Source organism: Temnothorax longispinosus, chromosome 4 (assembly GCF_030848805.1).
Source record: "Temnothorax longispinosus isolate EJ_2023e chromosome 4, Tlon_JGU_v1, whole genome shotgun sequence".
Lineage (NCBI taxonomy): Eukaryota > Metazoa > Arthropoda > Insecta > Hymenoptera > Formicidae > Temnothorax > Temnothorax longispinosus.
In genome coordinates, this window is record NC_092361.1 from 8,197,684 (window position 1) to 8,218,762 (window position 21,079).

General features: G+C 39.1%; 2 protein-coding genes and 1 pseudogene across 2 annotated transcripts; 1 reads left to right on the plus strand and 2 right to left on the minus strand.

Annotated features, from left to right (window-relative positions):
* Window positions 1-627: 627 nt before the first annotated feature.
* Window positions 628-3,536, minus strand: LOC139811501 (putative RNA-binding protein EEED8.10; annotated as a pseudogene).
* Window positions 3,537-5,619: 2,083 nt separating this feature from the next.
* Window positions 5,620-6,954, minus strand: LOC139811502 (uncharacterized). Its single transcript, XM_071775775.1, has 3 exons — window positions 6,709-6,954; window positions 6,041-6,576; window positions 5,620-5,844 (listed from the first exon to the last, which is right to left on the minus strand). The coding sequence occupies exons 1-3, from the start codon at window positions 6,803-6,805 to the stop codon at window positions 5,620-5,622; spliced, it is 858 nt and encodes a 285-aa protein (XP_071631876.1). The 5' UTR covers window positions 6,806-6,954.
* A 7,056-nt stretch (window positions 6,955-14,010) lies between these two features.
* Window positions 14,011-15,323, plus strand: LOC139811503 (uncharacterized). The gene is made up of 3 exons (XM_071775776.1): window positions 14,011-14,239; window positions 14,372-14,907; window positions 15,105-15,323. Exons 1-3 carry the CDS (start codon window positions 14,143-14,145, stop codon window positions 15,321-15,323), a joined length of 852 nt encoding a protein of 283 aa, XP_071631877.1. The 5' UTR covers window positions 14,011-14,142.
* The last annotated feature ends 5,756 nt before the right edge of the window (window positions 15,324-21,079 follow it).

The window sequence follows — 21,079 nt, forward strand, 5'->3', positions numbered from 1 at the left end:
ATATTTGATAAAAGATATAATATACACAAATATACCATGTGGCTACAACTAAAATCTTAATTAATCTTAAACTCGAATCTTAATTTATCAATGTTCGTACAATGAGATATCACAGCAGAAACGAAATTTATTTCGTTTTGATACAAAAATATATCTCTCCAATACTACTTACACCACACTAATGCGGCTCGCGCGTGACTTAAACGGTAAAAAGTTTAAAATATCGTGCACGCTGCTGTATATATACGCGTGTCGCGACACCGTGCGGGAACTGCGCGGGTCCGCGATTATTCCTATGCCTTTCACACTTAAGAGCAGTCTGTGAAACGGACGCTCTCGCCAAGGTAGCGAGCGTACGATGATCCTCCAGGGATAAATAAAAGAAAAAAAGAGAGACAGAAACAAGGGGGCGGAGGAGAGAGAAAACAAACGAATATAAATTCAGAAATATTTGATATCTCTGCGCGTCAAAAAAACTAATGGAACGTCGCTTAACGTGTTATTTGTACATTTTGTGCTAAATTCGACGGCGTGTCTCGCTTTTGTTCTCAATCATGCCGGCGGCGTATCGGTGCGAACAAAAATTAAAATATAATTTATAATAAATGAAATGAAAAAAAAAAGAAAAGATCGCAATACCGTAACAAATAAAACACACTCCGCGCATAACAAACATAACGCCCGTTGGACGAATCAAAAAATCTTATTCTAATAGCGTCTACCCTATAAAATTATCTCAAAAAGAAAATGAATACAAGTTCAACAGCGTAGGCACTTTCCCTCGACCTATTTCAACTTTGTTGGCGAGAATTTCCGTTGCTCCACAGATCATCTTCAACGTCACGTTGTTGGTTCGACCGCTACAAACGTCTTTGGCAACCTCAAGAGTGGAGTCCGTAATATTGCTACATCCAAAGAGATCCAACAATTGTAATTCAGGCGAGGATCGGATGAGCGTTGTAATGGCCCGATCGCTAAATAGACATCTTCGGCACTCAAATTCTTTTAAGCCACGCACGTTTTCCAAGCCATCGTCGGTAAGTAGACGCGTATAACTGACGACTAATTTCTCGAGTCTTACCAACGAGGCGATAGCCGTTAATCCGACATCGGTCACGTAGTAGCAACCTGTTGGATATAAAAGAATAATTTTAAAATAGGATAATGAAAGTGGCAAATACACACACAACACACACACACACACACACACACACACACACACACACCACGCACGCACGCACGCACGCACGCACGCACGCACGCACGCACGCACGCGCGCGCACGCACGCACGCACGCACGCACGCACGCACGCACGCACGCACGCACGCACGCACGCACACGCACACGCACGCACACGCACACGCACACGCACACGCACACGCACACGCACACGCACACGCACACGCACACGCACACGCACACGCACACGCACACGCACACGCACACGCACAGACACGCACACGCACACGCACACGCACACGCACACGCACACGCACACGCACGCACACGCACACGCACACGCACACGCACACGCACACGCACACGCACACGCACACGCACACGCACACGCACACGCACACGCACACGCACACGCACACGCACACGCACACGCACACGCACACGCACACACACTTGTAATTTACCCGTAATGTCTACGTTGGTAAGCTGTTGGTAAAAACAATGTTGTACCAAATCGATGAGGAAATGGTCCGATACCTTAGGATTGTGCGTGATTTTTAAAACTTGCAGATCGACAAGGTGATTCAAATGCGACATATCCGTCGTTTGTGCGAAAGGAAAGTCACCGTTGAGCTCCAATGTTGTGAGACATTTGCAATGCTGACCGACAACTTGAAACGTGCCTTCAGCTATACGGTGACATTTCCTTATCGCTAGATATTTCAAATTTTCGAGATTCTTCAGTGCCTGTAACAGAGACGACGTGACAATATCACGAATGTGTATCACCGATCGAAAAGTTAAAAGTGAAAAGAGTGAACAACAATCTATATTTTTACCGTTGAAAGGTGAGTGTTCCCAAGACTGTAGCAACGGTCCAATATAATTGTACGCATAGTTTGCGCTGGCAAGCGCGACAAGCATTTGCCCGAAATGCTGTTTCCCGTTATCGCGAGATATTGAAACTTTTCATTGAGCGCAAACAGACGCTTCAACTCGCTGTCGCATTTGGACGTAAGTGATCCTAAACGAAGCTCGGTTATGTTTCTGCAACGTTTTACTAACGCACGTATATCTGACGCGGAAACTGTAAGCGCGGTAACGTCGATATTCCTTAGATTAGGACAAAGTTGCCCGATAACGGTCAACGTGCAGTCTTCGGTCAGAGAATTATTCGGGTCACTTAGGTTTATTCGCGTTAAGAATTTGCCACATTTGAGCAATATTTTGCGAAGTACAACCGTAGGGATGGTATGGGTGTACGCGATACCCCACGTAGATGGCGAGAGATCCAACGTCTTGGTGGTATGCCACGAATGTTTGATTACGTGTCTCCAGCGCTTGCAAACTGTAAATTAATATAGTAGGGGGATAATGTACGAAGTCGCGATATGTAAAAAAAATGTTCGACGCACCATGCGTTTGAATAAGATCTGTATTATACTCGCCTATCTCTATGCGGACTCTGTCTACGATTGGCAAAAATGGAAGATATGTTTCAAGCAATGGTCATTCAGCATATGGATTGATACATTTTCGGTGTCGTTCGGCAGATGATACTCGTGAACGTATTGTTCCGTGCTGAGGTTTGTTTCGCCAGTTTCGATCGAGTCCCCATTTCCCATCGCGTACATGAATGTCTGCTCCGTACTGTCAGGTTGATACCAAGAATATGCGGGCCTCACCGTTAAATGTCTGTCGTGCAACGTTATACTCCCGTCTCGCATCGCTCTGCGACAAACAATTGGGCTTACGAACAACCGTATCTCGTTGGTCAGTAATTCGAGTAGCGTATATAGCCGTAGCCTCCTAAATTGAAACTTACGTCGCTGCATCTGCCGCTTTGGTAAACGTGACGAACGCACAGTTATTTAGCCCTTGATTTCGGTAAACCAAACGGCAAGCGTGGACGTGTCCGTACGTCGAAAAGCACGTGCGTAAATGGTTCTTATTTGTCTGGAATAAATAATGTTTGTCAGACAAACAGAGAGATGGACGCGCCGGATAGTCGCCGGACAAATGTAATGGAATTATATATATATATATATGAGATTTGTGGCATAAAAATTGAGAGAAACAAAGACGAGAGATACAAACCTTCCGAGCCAAATTGCTGACGAATAATTTTCGTATCGGTACGCCGTCAATCATTTCCGAACGTAGGCAATCTGAGCGAAAGGACATCAGAGAGATGAGACACAGTAGAGTAGAAGACAGACACGTGATTCAGCCGTCAAGTTTTCGTTCGAGATGCGCAAAACGAATATAAATATATTGATGCAAACGTAATCACAGGCAGCTTACCGTCCGATACCGTTACGCTTTCGGCACAATCCAATTTCGAATTATCGTCCATCGTGTTGGTGATATAATATTTCTATCTCGCCAAAAGCCTTGTTTCTTCACTTGGATGCAGGATGATTTTATTCGCTTCTATATGCTTCTTCGCGCACCGAGTCGCACGAGATTCCGAACGTGGTCACGTGTTACGCGCAAAGTATAAAATTCAATCCTCGTGGGTCCCCCACCCTCCTTAAGGCAGTCGCGCAACAAACGCGTGGCATAGGCTGCATAAGCGTAGGCGTGTAAGACCGCTCGACCGACGAGCATGTTACGTCGAATCAATACGGCGACTTTATGCCGGATGCTCATTGGTTTAGCGGTCTTACGTTACGCTAATGCTACGAGCTACGCACGTTTGTGTGCGCGCGATTGGCCTTTAGATATCTCCCCGTAAACGAGGGGAAACGCCGCGTGCGACAGAGTGGTGCGTGGACCAATCGTAAGGCTGCCGCGAATCGCCTGCGGCGAATTGAAAATTTTGTGATTGGTCAACGCGCACGCTCTGCCGCATGCGGCGTGTTTTCCCGCGTCTATGGAGTCTCGGCGGAAGACTGATAAATTCTTATGCAAACTTGTCGAATGAATACAAATAATAATAATAATAATAAAGTTACCGTGGAAAAACACCGAATATATATGATTTGTTACGAGTAAAAATACGATCAAATTAATCGCAACGTTATAATAACGTTGGTCTTGAAAAATTTATAAATGTTGTCGTACGCGAACGTTCTTTCGACGCGTACTTGGAAATTAAGTTGAAATAAATCAAGTTGCCTCGCGCAACTACGTGCGCGATCTGCGGTACGCGATGTAATAAAAGTGTGCGCGCGCACACTTTTGTCCGCGCGATGTAAAACATGCGACTGTTTCGTAGTAAAATTGGCGAGTACTTTGTCGAAATTGAAATTTCTTTCGACAGACTTGTGCGTTTTGTATAAAAACGGTTCGTCGCTTGACGAATGTATATAGCGCGCGATATGTACGATAGAAATTATACGCGTGCGTTTTTGTCCAAAATTTAACGTCTGACTTTGAAACGTAACGTTTTGTTCGTCTACGTTGATATTTCTTTCGACAGACCACTTTTCTATAACTTTATCTAATTCGATTAAATTTGACGAGACTGCGAAAGCGTGTTTAAATTTCACGAGCTTAAGCCTATTTCTACTATAGATTTGACACAAGCTTCCCTTATAGAAATTAAATACCGTAAGTGATTCATTGGCTATAGTAATTAATCACTTAAAAGCACTATTAAAAGCACTGTTAATAGTGCTTTTAAATAATAATAGCGATTGACGCTGCGTACGCCGTGTCGTGTCTCTCTCTCTCTCTCTCTCTCTCTCTCTCTCTCTCTCTCTCTCTCTCTCCTAAGGCGCTGCACGCGTGTCGCGTTCGGAAACGCATCGCAGCGAGGGCGCCATCTTCATGTTCGTTAGCGACCTAGTCAGAGAGAAACCTGAGAGAGGCCATCCCGGCGTTTTCCGTCAATTTTTGTGTGCCCGATTTTCCGACGCGCCGCCTGAGAAAGTGCGCCTCAACTACGTCGTTTCGCTCGGTAACCGCACATGGTTTGCGTCCGTGCTAATGGTTCGTGTCCGAACTAGCCAGTTAGTGGGGATATGCTGCGGCCTCGCTCGGCCACGCTCGGCCGCGCTCGGCCGCGCTCGGCCGGTCCGGCGCCTCGGCAAGCTTCGAGCGAGGAGAGAAGGACAGACATACGATTTACGATTTACTGTCTCCGTCTATGACTGCTAGCTGCCTTGGCACGCGCCGGCTATGCGACGTTGCCACGATCACCACGATGCCACGCATTTCGGGTGTCGCGTACGGTGTCTCGCCGTGTGCCGAATCTCGAGTTGTTAATATATATATATATATATATATATATATATATATATAATTTATTAACATAAAAATTAAAATTTGTGAACGTAATACTATTTTTGTTAAGTAAGGAAGGAAAGGATTTTTAGGAGTCAGAGGAACAGCTACGCATAAATAAAATATATCACCTATATGTATATATTAATATTGTTATTTTATTTCAAAGTAAATTAAAAGAAGTACGATATAAAAGTATGATATAAAAGTTATTTTTCATAGTAATGAATTTGGATTCCGGTGATTTTTTTCTCTTCTCCATCAGCTTCGCCTCTGCCTCTTCCTCTACCTCCACCTCGTCCTCTGCCACTGCCTCTGCCTCTGCCTCTGCCTCTGCCTCTGCCTCTGCCTCTGCCTCTGCCTCTGCCTCTGCCTCTGCCTCTCCCTCGCATCGCGTTGTATACCGCCCGCACCAACGAGCTTAACGTTTCAGGCTGTAACAAAAAATAAATATTTTAAGTAAAATGACATTTTGTGTGTATATATATATACGTAAATAAATTTCATTATTAACACTTTGTCGAACGCTGTCACGTATGCGTCACATGTGATATGTGCGACTGTCATTGCAAAGTGTTAATAATCATTATCAATAATGATAAGAAATTATCTCATTATTTTAACACTTACGTTTAATACGATCGGCTGAGTCGCCGTCGGAGCCGTTGCTGTGGTCGACATCGTCGCCGTGGCCATGGGCGCCGTTACGACCGCCGGGGTTGTCGTTGCTGTCGTCGGCATCGTGGCCGTAGGAGCCGTCGCGGCCGTCGTCGGCATCGTGGCCGTGGGGGCCGTCACGGTCATCGGGGTCGTCGTTGCTGTCGTCGGCATCGTGGCCGTAGGAGCCGTCGCGGCCGTCGTCGGCATCGTGGCCGTGGGGGCCGTCACGGTCATCGGGGTCGTCGTTGCTGTCGTCGGCATCGTGGCCGTAGGAGCCGTCGCGGCCGTCGTCGGCATCGTGGCCGTGGGGGCCGTCACGGTCATCGGGGTCGTCGTTGCTGTCGTCGGCATCGTGGCCGTAGGAGCCGTCGCGGCCGTCGTCGGCATCGTGGCCGTGGGGGCCGTCACGGCCACCGAGATCGTCGTTGCTGTCGTCGGCATCGTGGCCGTAGAAGCCGTCGCGGCCGTCGTCGGCGTCGAGATCGCTGCCACCGTACTTTTACTTGCTGAAACAGATGACATATAATTAAGCGTTTAAATGTTTACATTGTTGTGGAATCACGGCCAAAATCACGGGACGTGATAACACTGCATTCCACGACAATGTAAATATCGTTATTTTCGGTTATGATACTCACAGAATCGCTCGTCGCCTACCGCACGTGGTCCTCGCACCGCAACGAAAGAAAGAAGAAGGAACGTCGCGTCGCGTATCGTGATCGACTGTACGCGCATGATTGCCGATATCTCATCCTAACGCGCGCACGTGCGCGCGCTCCATGAAATTGATAGATCACAAATATATCAATAATTTATATTGCTATATGTTGTAAATATATGATAAATATACAATGATGTTGAAAACAATCTCCAGTCCCCTACAACTTCCTTATTTTCCACTAACATATCCTTATATAAGGAAAAGTTTCTACGCGATTAGATGACATATACATTTCAACATTCATTTCCGATAGAAGCAGCTGCATGTAATCTTGAAAATCTTCTTTAATTAAGAATTGTTAAATGCATGATACACTAATTGTAGTTTATTTTCATCCTTTATTCAGGATTTTCTCCAGGAAAGACTCCGCAACGTATCGATTTGCAACTTGGCACGTTTATTACATTACTGACGTGCAAAGGTTAAATTAAAAAGTATACATTTTATGTGTAAACTGTAACACATTATACATATTATATTAATCCGTATCGATCTTCAATGCGATATATAAATCCCTATTTCACTGATTTCACATGGTATATATATGTTATTGATAATATTAAGTATATTTATTTGCCTCTGATATTTTGCCATCACGTTAAAAGTAAATGTGAAGAGAGAGCAGAGATAAAAAGAGATTACAATAACAGTTTTCTGTTGACGCAACACAGTACTGTTGCAAACATTCTTACAGCCATGGCAGCCGTATCAATGGCTTCGAAGCAATTGCATCTCAGCGTACACGAAACGCTCTCGCTACAGTAGGCGGAGCCTTTTTTAACGGAGCCTATCCGTTCCCTACGCGACGATCCACTGACCGCTCCAGTGGACCGAAGAACGAAGTTATATGCTACGCCATTTGTGCTTAACTATTTATATACACATACGTAGACAACCCATAAAATAAGAATGTAATACCACGATCTAGTTCTAGCACTAACAATAAGTGTACTATGTGTTAAACGTTATTATATATAAAATTAAGTACAAGATAATTAATCGAAAAATCATGCACCAACTTTTGTACAGCAGTAAACTTTTGCGCAAAGGAGTTAACGCAATAAGAAAAGTGGAATTTATTTAACAATATAACTATTGAGAAAAAACTTTGAAAAGAAAAAAGTAATGATACTTACCGTCTTGCCAAACGTGAAAAAAAAGGCTTCTCAATTTATGTCATTTATGTATATATTTAAACTATGGAAAAGTTAATGTATTTTAAACTTGTGTGGATAACGAGAAAATATTATAGGAGTACTATGGATAGAATAGGTTTTAAATTAATAATACCACAATACCTGGCTTGGCCAATAAGTGTGCATACGTTATTGTTATATTGTCGTATATATTTGACAAGAAATGGCAAAAATAATCTTTAATATATATCTGTTATTCGCAAATCCAGGTAGTATAGTTTCATTTGAAATAACTTGTAAAATATTTTTTAATATAAATAATGTTACAGAAAAATGTTTTTTTATTTTTGCATTACATTTCACAATTTTTTAAATGTTATTTGATGTTAAACATAATATTACATTAAATTATCGTACGTTTCAGATTCTATTCTATGACTTATGGTATGTACTCTGTTGTTTATACTATGAGCAATTTTGATGAGAACAAGTTACGACAGTCTTTGTACTTAGGCCTTTACTATATGTAACGTTAAACGTATATTGAAATAAAAGTGTAAGGAGGAAAATGTAATTCTGGTTGACACTTATGAGCATGACGCAAAGATCGCAATCACAGTCGAAATAATTGCATAAATCAAGGACTAGCATATCTTATCACGAGGAAATTTACAAGTAAATTTCCTGTTAAATTATACAATTCATTTTTTAACAGGAATACAATTTATAAAATTGTATTCATGGCATTTCTTTTTGTAGTGATTTATAAAAATCACTGTAATATAATTTGGAATGTCATATGTTATATGTTGCACGGTATTCGTGTTGCATTTTGCCCTGTGTAATTATATTGAATACCGTGTGTCAACGTGTAATATAACAAAAATTAATGTATTTCCTTAAAATATTTGTATCATTATTCGTATCTTTTAGAATGTCATTGGTAATAAGAAAATAGATATAATTTCTCAATTTCACAGCATGATCGCATTACAACTTTTTGTTCTAGTCCGTGATAGATTTGCTAGTCTATGAGATTTATGCAATTACTTCAACTGTGATTGCAATCTTCCATGACACTGAGAAATTCATATTACTTTGTCTTATTACTGAAAAGTAATATTTGCGGTAACGTAGCATGATGTGCAAAATTCATACTCAACGTACTCATTGTAGATGCAAACATCATGTTACCATGCCGTTATATTACTGAACATAATGACATTAACAAGATACTAATAATAACAAAATATTCAAGAAAATATTTATGTATTTTAATTTGCATATATAATATTAATCTTATACGTTCTACGTTACTTTTTTCTTTCACTTTAACTTTCTCGACTTCGTATATCTTTTAATTTAGTACTTTATATATTTACTTTTTATTACTTTTACTTTTCATTACTTAGTTATACTTATATACTTTTTATTTGTTCGACAAGTTTTTTAATTTCCTATTAGCTGTATTTATTGCTTTTGCAGCACCATTATTATACCGTGTACGGGAATATATTTTAACTGTCATTAAGAATTTTAATGCTTGCATGCGATGATTGTAACACTTTTCATTAGTGTCAAACCATCCAGCATGCATTTTATTGGTTTGCATACATACCCTCGTTTACAATTTTCTGAAGAACTTGTGTAGATGACCAGTGACGTTGCCATGTACTATTAAAAGCCATTAATTGCGTTTTGATGATCTCGTTAAAAAGGCTTGTTGGTCGAACTAATTTCGTGACTGTTGGAGCATCTTCGTCTGCGTTCGGATATTCACGATATTCAATATATTTTTCATTAGCCGTCGCATCATCCATTGGTGTTTTCGACATTGTTGTACGACAGTCATCACAATTATTTTTTTGAATACATCGTCGTGCCACATACCCTGCAAAAAATGTAATAGCATTTTCATCATAATTACCAAGTGTATTTTCATTTTCGGTGTCCATATCACCCATTTCTTCCAGAATGTCTCTGATAAATAATTCTGGATAATCAGCATCAGCATCATCGTCATCAAAAAAGGAACGTTTGCATTCATATTATTTTCAACCCTTTTAGTTGTCTGATTCGGTTGATTAATAAGGGTCTCAGTCTCCGGACATTGCACGTTGCCTTTGTCACTCGTCTGAATATAACCTGTGGAAAGAATATGTCTGAATGACAGTCGGACCATTCTTGCGGTTGGATTAGGATTGAATCCTCCGCGTTGCCGAAGTTTTGAAAAAAAATGTTCCACCGAATCTTGGTTACATAAACCTGTTGCAAGTTCAAATCCTTCATATTTACTTGCAAATTCCTGATACAGATTAAGAATAGCTTGTACTGTAATTACGAAACCTTTGAAGCAAGGAACTTTAGTTATTTTATTGGGATTTTTGGACCATTCTGAAGACCACTGCACAAAGTCAGTCAATAACATTATAATATCGGGATTTTTCTGTGACAATGGCCGTTTCCCACCAAATGTAACATTAAGGCTGTAAGAGTTGCAAGCATCAATTATACTATTCATTTTCTCTGCAAATTCAGCTGACGCTTTCCACGTATTTGAATTCAATTCTTTTCCATCGCCGGCTGTTTTTATTGCAGCTGCAAATCTATTACTAAATAACTGAAAGGCTCTTTTAACATTCATTGCCTCAAAATTGTTTGGACGAATGTGTGCCTGTGTTATATGGGATAATAAATTTGAGCCTCCTTTTGTGGCATTATCGATACTCCAAGTCTTTACGAAATCGGAATATGATGCAATTATTTCTCCTTTGCAATATAATTTATCATGCGTTCTAAAATAACTCGCTAATCTTTTAACTAAATGCGGGAAATCGTATGAAGCATGATATTTTTTATTATTGTAAAAAAAAAATGGTTTGTGTACCTCAACGCCGAGTTCACTATAAGCGGCTTGGTTACTGGTACCTTGATCGCACGTAACAAGTTGCACATCAGCACCCGTTTCATTCAACTTGTCTAAACATATTTTTAGTATCTCAACTATTTCAGTGGATTTCACGCACTTACCTGGAAGAAAATACGCAAGAGGTTGTCGCCATGGATGACGTGCATTCAAGCTATCTAGGCAAAATAGAAAGACGCATTTAGCTCTTTCTTCTGTTCTACCTAGAGGTCCCAAATCTCTTAGACCTTCTACTTGGTCCAATTTCGAAGAATATTCTTCCCAGCTCTTATACTCATTTCATCCCATTTTAAAGCACACGCTCTTTCTTCCTCTGGTAATTTCGAAATTTTTTCTTTTAATTTGTGAAATATAATATCACAAAATCCTGGTTTTACATCATATTCTTCTATCCATCTTCTAATTGTTCGCTGTCCAGGAAAATTACAACCAGCTTTCTTTAAGCGACAAAATGCTGCGGCTGAATAATAGTACAGCTGTTTGGACAGCATTTTTTCTTCCTCTGTATATTTTGTACGTGGCTTATGCAGTTGCAAATGAATCATGCTTTTTGCAACAGGATGCAGTTCTTGTTCGTTTATTAATTTTTTTAATGTTTCTTTACTTTTCTTTAATGTTTGTTTAGTCGACTTCTTTAACGTTTCTTTACTCTTCTTTAATGTTTGTTTAGTCTTCTTTAATGTTTTTTTAGTCTTCTTTTTACTTTTCGACATACGTTCCTGGAGGAATTTTTGACGCTTTAATTGTTGTCGCAAATATCGATTTTCCATCTTTAGATCTTTGATTATTTGTGCATCTTTATTATTTGTTTGCGTGCAAATATCTTGGCGTTGATCATTTGTAGGTGGCATAGGTGGCTCGAGATGCACCCATTCCATTATATTTTCCTCTTCCGCAGTTACATCAAAATTTAAATTACCACGTTTATACGTACGCAATGCAGACTGTTCAGGCAATTGTACTTCCGTCACGTTTTCATTATTGAATGAAAATGCTGCCGTATAATTTGTCTGTACTTCTTGTCCAATTTCGACATTTTCACTGTTTGCGGAAGAGCCTGCAGACTGTTTAGGTACTTGTTCTTCTAATGTCATATTTTCATTATCAAGTGAAAATGCTGCTATATAATTTGTCTGTACTCTCTGTTCAATTTCAACATTTTCATTATTTGCGGAAGAGCCTGTGTCATTGTACGGAATTGGTATAGCATTCCGTGTCAATCGTTCTTTTGTGGCGTTTGTGAAACACGTAGCCGTAAAATGATCCTCGCACAATGATGCCGATCGAAGGGAAGCGGAAGAAAATTTCTCCAATTTAGTATTTCCTGCAACAAAAATATAAGAAACTACATATTAAAATTACGATTACATGTTTACTTAAAAAAAGTGACATTGCAATGCAATTCGGTAAATCGCGCCCAATATTAACATTTATAATAAAAAGTAGAGTCGAAAAGTCTTCAATCACTTTCTCGAACCTTGTTTAATGAGACAGTAATTATCATATGTAACTGAAAAAATGAACATCGCCCTTTTCTTTATTGTGATTTAAAAGAAAGGTTGTTTGTTAACATTAAAAGTTAAATAGATTGAAAAGGGCTAAAACCAATAATCGAAAACATCGTGACAATTATAATTGACCAAAACCAACAGTCGAAACGTTGTGACGATTACAATAAATAAAGATTTGTTATTGTTCATTAGTGGAAGCTTAGTAATACATGTTATAAATTAGACAAAATCCGTGTTTAATAAGGTTAGATCATTCCCTTTTTAACGTAATATACTATGTTTTATCGCAAAAAACCCGAGGTCTTAATATCGACATATTTATAATTGTCGCGATATACCCGATAAAAACAGTCACGTCACATCCACGTCGAATCCACGTAGTTTCGTTGAATCCACTTCGAATCCACGTAGCAATAACGTGGATCCACGTACTGTTTTTATCGGGTACATACGCAGATCTTCCTTTGTCAGCATAACAATATATTAAAAAATAATATTTATTCTCCAACAACCTACCTGTATTACGTATCCATATTTCGTATCTCGCATCCTTTTGCATTGGAAATCTAAATAGGCGCTTAGAAGGTCTCGTATTCGTACAGTCTTTGTACATACACCTATCATAAATACGAGTTACACGGCACTCACTCGACATTGTATTATTATTGTTAATATAAAATTATGAAATAAATATAAATATACTTAAAATGTCTAAAAACTAATCTAAAAATAAATGTAAGAACACTTTTTAAACAAAAAAAGAGAAGTAAAAAAAAAAGAAAAGAATGTCAAAACCGACACGATAAAACACACGCGCACGAACACGCAATGCTGTTTAAAGTTAATCACGTCGGATGAGACAGCGACACGCTGTTTATGTGTTACGAGAGAAGTACACAGTCTTCAAACCGACACGATAAAACACACGCTTAGTGCTCACGACCACGCAATGGTGTTTAGAGTTAATCGCGTCGGATGAGACAGCGGCACGCTGTCAAGGTGATTAGTGTTGCGAAGCACACTAATCTCGTTAAGAGATAAGATTCTCTCTGTACCAAGTTGCACAGAACCGTGCACGAATAGCGAAATATCAAAAAATATTCACAACTATAACCGTAAAGCTCGTCGCGGCCGTCACGCTTACTGACTGTTCTCGCAGTCAATGAACGATTCGCCTATTATCGCGCTTCTTATGTTTTGCGTCAAACGGCCGAGAAACTACGATTAAACGTTTATATAGACCGACTGAAAACTTTAAACGTGTTGATATCGATCAGTTATTTAAATCATTATTATATTAATATAAAGATTAACTAATGTATTAATATTAAATGTTAATGAATTATCGTACATAATATTTAGTGCAAAATCTTGTCTTTTATTTAATTGTAATCTAGCGCAAAAAGCATATAGAATGTTTATGGAAAATTGTAACTGTGCAGGTTTTAAAAATGCAGCACTTCCTTTAAGTGCAAAAAAATGTAGTTTACACAACAATTCTTAATTAAAGAAGATTTTCAAGATTACATGCAGTTGCTTCTATCGGAAATGAATGTTGAAATGTATATGTCATCTAATCGCGTAGAAACTTTTCCTTATATAAGGATATGTTAGTGGAAAATAAGGAAGTTGTAGGGGACTGGAGATTGTTTTCAACATCATTGTATATTTATCATATATTTACAACATATAGCAATATAAATTATTGATATATTTGTGATCTATCAATTTCATGGAGCGCGCGCACGTGCGCGCGTTAGGATGAGATATCGGCAATCATGCGCGTACAGTCGATCACGATACGCGACGCGACGTTCCTTCTTCTTTCTTTCGTTGCGGTGCGAGGACCACGTGCGGTAGGCGACGAGCGATTCTGTGAGTATCATAACCGAAAATAACGATATTTACATTGTCGTGGAATGCAGTGTTATCACGTCCCGTGATTTTGGCCGTGATTCCACAACAATGTAAACATTTAAACGCTTAATTATATGTCATCTGTTTCAGCAAGTAAAAGTACGGTGGCAGCGATCTCGACGCCGACGACGGCCGCGACGGCTTCTACGGCCACGATGCCGACGACAGCAACGACGATCTCGGTGGCCGTGACGGCCCCCACGGCCACGATGCCGACGACGGCCGCGACGGCTCCTACGGCCACGATGCCGACGACAGCAACGACGACCCCGATGACCGTGACGGCCCCCACGGCCACGATGCCGACGACGGCCGCGACGGCTCCTACGGCCACGATGCCGACGACAGCAACGACGACCCCGATGACCGTGACGGCCCCCACGGCCACGATGCCGACGACGGCCGCGACGGCTCCTACGGCCACGATGCCGACGACAGCAACGACGACCCCGATGACCGTGACGGCCCCCACGGCCACGATGCCGACGACGGCCGCGACGGCTCCTACGGCCACGATGCCGACGACAGCAACGACAACCCCGGCGGTCGTAACGGCGCCCATGGCCACGGCGACGATGTCGACCACAGCAACGGCTCCGACGGCGACTCAGCCGATCGTATTAAACGTAAGTGTTAAAATAATGAGATAATTTCTTATCATTATTGATAATGATTATTAACACTTTGCAATGACAGTCGCACATATCACATGTGACGCATACGTGACAGCGTTCGACAAAGTGTTAATAATGAAATTTATTTACGTATATATATATACACACGAAAATGTCATTTTACTTAAAATATTTATTTTTTGTTACAGCCTGAAACGTTAAGCTCGTTGGTGCGGGCGGTATACAACGCGATGCGAGGGAGAGGCAGAGGCAGAGGCAGAGGCAGAGGCAGAGGCAGAGGCAGAGGCAGAGGCAGAGGCAGAGGCAGTGGCAGAGGACGAGGTGGAGGTAGAGGAAGAGGCAGAGGCGAAGCTGATGGAGAAGAGAAAAAAATCACCGGAATCCAAATTCATTACTATGAAAAATAACTTTTATATCATACTTTTATATCGTACTTCTTTTAATTTACTTTGAAATAAAATAACAATATTAATATATACATATAGGTGATATATTTTATTTATGCGTAGCTGTTCCTCTGACTCCTAAAAATCCTTTCCTTCCTTACTTAACAAAATAGTATTACGTTCACAAATTTTAATTTTTATGTTAATAAATTATATATATATATATATATATATATATATATATATATTTAACAACTCGAGATTCGGCACTCGGCGAGACACCGTACGCGATATCCGAAATGCGTGGCATCGTGGCAACGTCGCATAGCCGGCGCGTGCCAAGGCAGCTAGCAGTCATAGACGGAGACAGTAAATCGTAAATCGTATGTCTGTCCTTCTCTCCTCGCTCGAAGCTTGCCGAGGCGCCGGACCGGCCGAGCGCGGCCGAGCGCGGCCGAGCGTGGCCGAGCGAGGCCGCAGCATATCCCCACTAACTGGCTAGTTCGGACACGAACCATTAGCACGGACGCAAACCATGTGCGGTTACCGAGCGAAACGACGTAGTTGAGGCGCACTTTCTCAGGCGGCGCGTCGGAAAATCGGGCACACAAAAATTGACGGAAAACGCCGGGATGGCCTCTCTCAGGCCGGGAGTGCCTTCGCCCTGCCGCGCGGTACCGTACAGATAAAACAACGTCAAGGAGATCCAGAGAGAGAGAGAGAGAGAGAGAGAGAGAGAGAGAGAGAGAGAGAGAGATTGATTGATTGATTGAAGTTTATTAGCCTTCTCGGCTATTTTTTACATAAAATATCCTTAAATTAATTCCTCTACATGAGGTACAATATATTCTCTTAACCTACGTTTAAATGGTACAATTCTTTCGCATTGCTTAATTTCTATCGGTAGGGCGTTGTACATATTCAAACCTTCATAAAATAAACTTTTCTGTGCGCTTTTCGTCCTGCGATATTGAATTCTAATATTCTCAGCCTGTCTCGTTCGTCGTCCACTCACATCTCCTACTATTTCTATCCTATTACTTAAGTGTTTTGGCATTATGCCTCTTACTATCTTAAAAATAAAAATACATACATTGTACATTAGCCTCTGTCTTACATTCATAAACTTAAGGGTTTGCAGCATCAAATCTACCTTTGTATATCGCGAGCACTGCAGTATGACTCTCATGGCACGGTTTTGTGCCACTTGCAGTCGATTCAGTTGCGTTTCACCCATGCCTACTAACATCGTTGCGCAATATTCAAAGTGAGGCGCTATGATAGACTTATACACAGTACATCGAGTATACGCCGATACATCATTTCCTATTCTATTCAGAAAACTCACTTTTTTCCCTATTTTCTTTAACATATAATCACAGTGATTCTCCCAACGGAGTTTACTATCGATCATTACACCCAGATGTTTCGTTATCTCGACACGCTCAATTATAGTTCCATTCAACTTTTTACTATTATGTCTGTTTTTATTTCTTTCCTTATACTTCTAACTATCATATATTTGGTCTTATCTGCATTCATTTTTAACATATTCACATTCATCCATTCTTCAAGTATACCGAGCACCATATTTAGTTTTATTTCTATTTCCTCACAACTTTCTCCTGTTACACTTGCGGTCGTGTCATCTGCAAATAATCTAAATATACTTCCCTCCGGACAGACTTTAACTATATCATTTATATACAAAATAAACAATAGAGGTCCTAATACTGATCCCTGTGGCACGCCATATACTGTCTCAATTATTTTAGAACACATATCATTGAATCTAACTTGCTGCTTTCTATTACTTAAATACGATATTATCCATTCCAGTACCACTCCTCTTATTCCATGCTGATATAATTTTTCCACTAATCTTACCCTATCTATTGTCTCAAACGCTCTCCTGAGATCCAGGAATAACACCCCCACCATTTTTTTCTCCTCAATTATCAACTTCCATTCTTCGATAAAACTTTGAATTGCTGTCTCACACGACTGCTGTTTCCTAAATCCCGATTGGTATTCGGTTATTATTTCATTGTCATCTAGAAATTTTTCCAACTGTTTTTTTACAACTAACTCTAATACTTTTTCATATATCGGTAACATATTAATCGGTCTATACTCGCTCGCTTTTTTTGGTTTGTTTACCTTTGGTATCGGTATTATCGTGGATGTTTTCCATCCTTCTGGAAATTTACCTGTCCTAAGCGAATCATTTATTACTCCTACAAACTCATCTTTTATCACAGGTAGCACCATTTTCAGTATATCACTATTTATCCCTTCCTCTGTTCCGTTCTTTCGTGGTAGTTCCCTAACAATTTGTTCCAAATCACTTGCACTAATTGGCTCAAAATTTTCCATAATTCCCTTATTTTCAATTACATAAATAGGTCTCCTACCCGTGCCTTCTATCCCTTATTATTAATAGATTGCACAATGTTGCTAATACTTTTTACATAATATATATTAAATTTATCAGCTATATTGCATTCTTCTATGTCTTCTAATATTTCAAAATCTACATTATCGATGTTCTCTGAACCCCTTTGCTCACCTTTAATTAATTCTTTTAAAGTTTTCCACATTTTTGTAGGATCACTCCTATTATTATCTATCATATTCTCATAATATTCTTTCTTTTTTGCCCTGATAAGTTTAACTACTGCATTTCTTTCATTTCTGAAAAATTCCCAGTCCTGTTCTTTACCTGAGTTTATTGCTCTACTGTGAGCCTCATCCCTTCTATCTGCTGCCATTCTAATTTCATCTGAATACCACATTTTCCCTTCCCATATTTTCGGAATCTTAAACTTTTTCTTAGGTGCTACAGTATCCAATACACTTACTATACTATTGACAAATCTCTCCGCCCTTATGCTTATATCTAGCCCTTGACCTTGCTCAGTTCTTTCTTCCATTATTCTAAGAAATTCATCTACATTAAATTTACTATAGTTCCTGCCTCTAAATTCTTTATATTTATTTCTATTTTCATTTATATTAAATTCTACTTTTAGCCATGTATGGTCCGTGATTTTAGGTTTCTCATTCACTTGTACCTTTATTTCTTTATTCGAAAAAATTAAATCTATCATCGTTCGACTATCTTTTGTAACTCTCGTTGGACAATCAACGTATTGCCTCATCCCTAGGTTTTGCATTACCGTTAATAATTTCTTTGTGTAAAATGAATCTACCATTACATCTATATTAAAGTCCCCTATCACTATACAGTCATACTTTATTATTAAATCTTCAACCGTATCTTCCAAAAAATCTCACGAAATCGCCATTTGACGCACTCGGCGAATGATACACTACTGCTATCATACCTTTATACAAATTCTCTCTTATTTCTACCACCACGCACCAACAATTTGACACTATCTTTTTCTTATCAACTATTTTAAATTTAATATCATCCCTAACATATAGCAGTACTCCTCCTGTGTTTCTATTTTCAGCATCACATCTAACTATACTATACCCCGGTACATTGACCTCACTATCCTCAATTTCTACAGTCAATCTAGTCTCGGATAACGCTAGAATCACAGGATTCACCCTCTTCATAATCTGATGTTGAATTTCGTCCTTATGCGCCAAGAAGCTTTGTGCATTTGTATACCAGAGTAATTCCGCTTCTCCCTGTGGTTGCTATTTTGCATCTTCCCAGCCGGCTCTTTTTTTCTCTTCCTCCAATACTTTCTTAAAAGTCGGACATTCCGAATCTAGCGCCTCGTGTTCAACATTTATCTTCAAGTTGTACGTCTGATTTTTATAGGTACAGTTTACACACCTCTTCTTTGCCGTGTACATTCGTTCGCCTTATGATTTCCTGCACATTTATAGCATGTTTCTTGTCTCGTGCAATTCTTGGCAATATGTAATAGCCCCAGCATTTAAAACATCTTCTAACACTAATATAATTAAATATCGGACACTTTCGCCATCCTAAATTTATTTTGCTATAGTGATTAGAGTGAGACGGATCCTTGCTCAATATTCTTATTTTTCCTCTTAAAATTTCTTCACTAAGAGAGAGAGAGAGAGAGAGAGAGAGAGAGAGAGAGAGACGTCAAGGAGATTTTGAAAAAAATTAAGGAAGAGAAGCTACACAACCACGTAAACGGCAAGTAATTTTATACTTTGCATGATATTTGTCGTTCGCCATTTCGTACGTCGTAAAGTCTTTCAAAGTCGATAGTCGCGATAATTTGTACAAACAGTGGTTAAATGGTAAAATCTTGAAATCGATAGAATAATTTAGACAAAACAGTGCTAGCTCAATTTTTTCGTGATAATTTCGATACTTGTGAAACTTTTTGCGGTGATTTACTATGTTGTTCAATGATAAAAGCTTCGTGGACTGACCCAAAAAAGTAGGTTGCTTTGGGTGGTACAGCCACCCCCACTTGTGCGAAATAAATTTGTTTTTCAAGTCATTTCGGTATGTCAGTCATTTTGCGCCATACTTCTTAGATATCATCTATATGACTATTGAAATAATTGACTGACAAAAAATGGGTCGCTCGTAAGCGGTATGGCCGCCCAAAAGAGATGAAAAAAGAGAAAATAAAGTAGTCGAACAATCGTATCGTGATTGTTAAATAATGTTACAGAATCGAGTAACACGACCTTTCTGAGGATGAAGATGACCTAAATGATTGTGACAAATACGATGAAGAAGAAGAAGAAGAAAAAGATTCCTAGTTTTTTTTTTATTTTTTACGACGATGATTCAATTGCTATTTTTCATTTATTTTTCCGTTTCGATTATATAATAAATGACCGTAAAAAAAGATTTCGACTTAAGTTTACGATGTACTTTTAATTACTTGGTTGAGTAATGAAAAGACGATAAAAATTAAAACGAGTCCCGATGAATTTATAACATTTTATCATAAAATATTTCAAATTCCAGTTTGTGACTTATGAATTTTTCCCTTCTTTAAATGTACCGTTGACGATCCTGAGGACTCATTTAGTTGTTATTGTCTTTTCATTACTCGAATAAATAATTAAAAATACATCGTAAACTGAAGTCGAAATCTTTTTTTACGGTCATTTATTATATAATCGAAACGGAAAAAGAAATGAAAAATAGCATTGAATCATCGTCGTAAAAAATAAATAAATAAAAAAGACTAAAAATCTTTTTCTTCTTCTTCTTCTTCTTCATCGTATTTGTCACAATCGTTTAGGTCATCTTCATCCTCGCGAAAAGTTGTCGCTCGATTCTGTAACGTTATTTAAAAATCACGATACGATTGTTTGACTGCTGATTTATTTCTCTTTTTTTTCTCTTAAACGTAACAACGTAACGTAAACACATTTTTGGACGGTCCTTCGCAAACCGTAAAAATTAAATGATACATTAAATAAAATTCCATATTAAACACCCTAAAAAAAAATACATTACCAAAGAAACATTAACAACCACTGATTGTACTGATATCAAAATAATTGACATATTAACTTGAAACATATTTGGTTGCCTAAGGCTCATATGGAACATCCTGTGTTTATGGATGTATAAATAAAACAAGTAGTTTAAGCGGCTTATTTGACTGTATTTCTGAAAGATAAAGATATAAATTAACCAAGCACTTTTATATTTTTGATGGAAGGCAGGTTTTCGATGAAATAGTATTTTTTCAGATTTGTAAAAAGTTTAAAACTGTTGGAAAAAATAAAGAAATAATTATAAATGTCAATTTTATAGTAAATAAGTAATATAAGGCTATTTATTGTCATATTTA

Bases quoted from the DNA above. Each gene is read 5' to 3' on its own strand.
- LOC139811502 (XM_071775775.1), bottom strand. From the start codon at position 6,805: ATGCGCGTACAGTCGATCACGATACGCGACGCGACGTTCCTTCTTCTT. The intron at 6,577-6,708 runs GTGAGTATCATA...CATCTGTTTCAG, and splicing joins GGTAGGCGACGAGCGATTCT to CAAGTAAAAGTACGGTGGCA. The intron at 5,845-6,040 runs GTAAGTGTTAAA...TTTTTGTTACAG, and splicing joins CTCAGCCGATCGTATTAAAC to CCTGAAACGTTAAGCTCGTT.
- LOC139811503 (XM_071775776.1), top strand. From the start codon at position 14,143: ATGCGCGTACAGTCGATCACGATACGCGACGCGACGTTCCTTCTTCTT. The intron at 14,240-14,371 runs GTGAGTATCATA...CATCTGTTTCAG, and splicing joins GGTAGGCGACGAGCGATTCT to CAAGTAAAAGTACGGTGGCA. The intron at 14,908-15,104 runs GTAAGTGTTAAA...TTTTTGTTACAG, and splicing joins CTCAGCCGATCGTATTAAAC to CCTGAAACGTTAAGCTCGTT.